This window comes from Euprymna scolopes, chromosome 5 (assembly GCF_053919585.1).
Source record: "Euprymna scolopes isolate OS-2025 chromosome 5, ASM5391958v1, whole genome shotgun sequence".
NCBI lineage: Eukaryota > Metazoa > Mollusca > Cephalopoda > Sepiida > Sepiolidae > Euprymna > Euprymna scolopes.
This window is the reverse complement of record NC_136486.1, coordinates 60,219,516-60,222,656: the sequence shown is the minus strand read 5'-3', so window position 1 is coordinate 60,222,656 and position 3,141 is coordinate 60,219,516. Positions and strand designations below refer to the sequence as shown.

General features: G+C 33.7%; 1 protein-coding gene across 1 annotated transcript; it reads right to left on the bottom strand.

The window, feature by feature from the left end:
- Positions 1 to 1,753: 1,753 nt before the first annotated feature.
- Positions 1,754 to 2,326, bottom strand: LOC145276582 (uncharacterized). The gene has a single exon (XM_080127776.1). It carries the CDS (start codon positions 2,324 to 2,326, stop codon positions 1,754 to 1,756), a length of 573 nt encoding a protein of 190 aa, XP_079983902.1.
- Positions 2,327 to 3,141: the final 815 nt, after the last annotated feature.

Here is a 3,141-nt window from a genome sequence, read left to right as displayed (position 1 = left end):
TATTTCAAGCTTGAATTTATTTATATATATATATATATATATATATATATATATATATATATATATATATATATATATTAACGGTATAACACGTTGACACATCGGCCCCCAGCAGACCACCGACGTGGAACCAATATTGAGCCTGGTCAAATCGTCAGTACATAATGTATGAAAATTTGGGAATTCCGGTGCTGTATGTGCATTCTGTTTTATCTTGGCACTTTTCTAGTCAGGCTTGGGCCTCTCTTTGCCACTGGAGTCAAGCAGTGCTGATTCAGCAGAGGTTGTGGTTGTGCTTGCCTAACCCTTGCGTCACAGCTAAACGCGCAGCTACCTTTAAAGAGGTGCCCATTGTCTCTTGAAACTGAACGGAAGGATTGGTATATATATATATATATGCATATATATATATATATATATATATATACATATATTTATATAAACCCACATACACACATACACACACACACACAAAGATTTGGAACCGCGCAGTGAGTAATCATTTTTGGAAAACACAAACTGATCAAAAATATTTTCCTAAAGGGAAGTGTTTGTGAGTACGGTACGAGAATAACTTAGCTTTCATAGTCATATTCATGTATCATATACGTAACATTCTATGTATGCACACACGCAAACACACAAACACACACATGTGCTTATACGTATGTATCTGAAAACGGTATGATATATATATATATATATATATATATATATATATATATATATATATATATATATATATATATATATATAAGATAAAACCTGGTTGAGATTACTTTATGAATATTAATTCTTTAATATTTATAATATACTTTAGTTTTATTATCTTGGATCATTTTGGTAAATTTAATTGTAATTTTTATTTTTATTTTATTTTATATATATATATATATATATATATATATATATATATATATATATATATATATATATATTTGTTTATTGTTATATAAACATGCTCACATCCCGCTGCTACAAATAGCCACTGTTGAATGTTAGCATGTTTATATAACAATAAACAAGTATTATCAGCTCTTTTTATTGAGCACTATCTAACAACCTCGTTAAATTCATTAGTCCATTACTTTTGAATATAAAAAACCCCGAGTATATATATATATATATATATATATATATATATATATATATATATATATATATATATATATATATATATCCATATATACAGGGTCGTGCAGCTAAATTGGGACTAATATAACTTTTTGTAAATTCGCTATTTTCAAAGGCAAATAATGATAAAACGTACTTTTAACTTATAATTATTTCTTTTTTATTGTCTACAGAACAAAATCATTCGATGTGAGCACCCTTTGCATCAATAATTTGGGAGATTCTCGCGCGAAACTGTGAACAACTCCTTTTTACATCCTCGGGGTCAAGATTACGAAATGCCCGACGAATGGCGGCCTTCACAGAGTTGACACTTGGATGTGAAGTTACGTTAGACTCTCCCTCAATGACGCCAAACAGCCAATAGTCACAAACATTCAGATTTGAGGAGCTGCTGGGCCAAATATCCTTCGGGACCATCAAAGGAAGATTCTCCTTCAGGAAATCCTGAACTTTCTTTGCTCCATGAGCGGGCGCAGAGTCTTGAACGAGCATCACTTTGAAGGGGTCGTAGTTCCTACATATCCAAGGCATCAAAACATCTTTCAGAATTTTCAAGTACTCCGCTGTGTTGATTTTAAGGTCCGCTTCGATGAAATGAGGCGGCATCACCTTACCATCACTTGCGACGGCTGCAAAAACCATCAGAGGCGGGATTTTTGCTCTGCATCACAGGAGGACCTTCTGAAGGATCGTAGGCAATTACCCGAGTGTTCTGGCGATTTGCAACCTCATCAACAACGAACTTTTTCTCGTCAACAAAAACGCGGACATGTCCTCCTTTGTGTTTCAGATAGTTCAGAAGCTTTGGGCATCTTTCAGCTCTTAGGGCTTTTGCGCGGGTAGTTAAAAGGTTACGGACTCTCCTTACGTATGACTTCATACCAAGGCCTTCGTTGACTGCCCTGCTGATGGTGCTACGACTCAGTCTGCGCTTTTGTGCCAGTTTTGACATCGACTGACTTAGGTCTGCCTTCAACGTCCTTTTCAGCCCAGCAAGGAATGTTTTGGTGCTCTTTCGATCACTGCAGGGACTGTGTCGACTTCTCTGAACCTTACCCTCGGCATCAAAAGCAGCAACAACTCGATAAACAGTCGATTTCGCATAGCCTATGCTCTTAATAATGTCCGAAACAGAGTTCCCGGCGCGTCTCATTTCACATATCGTCGTTCTTCGTGCTAATTCCGCCATATTTGAGCGAAGTATGCCAGATCTTGATCTGAAATATTAAAGCAAAGGGTTTTATAGATTGTCTGCAAAAAAAAATTTAGTCATAGGTTAGAAATTACGGAAGATATGTGCTGTTAAATTTAGTCCCAATTTATCTGCACGACCCTGTATATATATATATATATATATATATATATATATATATATATATATATATATATATATATATATTTCTCACATTTAAACTTAGCTTTTTCCTGGATCATGGATTAATGGATTAACCGTAAAATATGGTACTTCTCAGCACTGCAAAGTGAGTATTATTTTAATTCAAGGGAGCATAAGAGTTTGTGCCCAATTTTCCTCCATTTAATGATAAAATGTGCCCCCCTTTTCTTAGCTCCCACACACGGGTTGCTAAGGCTGTTTTAGTCCTTGTTGTCACTCTGAAGAAGCTCATATTTGAACAAAATCTTTGTTTAAACGAACCTTGCTTCATTCCAATGTATGCTGCAGGCACGAACGCTTGAAAAGTTGTATACACAGAAGGAGAGCAGTCTTCCTAAAATAGGACGAGAAAAACAAAACCTGATTTCAAATATATTAATATTGAATAGATTATACAAAGGAAAAATATAGGAATGTAATTTTAAGCTTTCTATAAGTATAGTGTACCATTTTTTCTTAGGCTTCTGGATAATTATTTCTCACAAAAAGATAGACTGCATGTAACGTTTTGAACATAAATGTTATTTTTTTTTATTTTAATTTTAATTTAAATTTTTTATTTTAATTTTATTTAATTTTAATTTTATTTTAATTTTAAATTTGTCTAA

Excerpts from the sequence above, each read along its gene's own strand:
- LOC145276582 (XM_080127776.1), bottom strand. The coding sequence starts at position 2,326 with ATGGCGGAATTAGCACGAAGAACGACGATATGTGAAATGAGACGCGCC.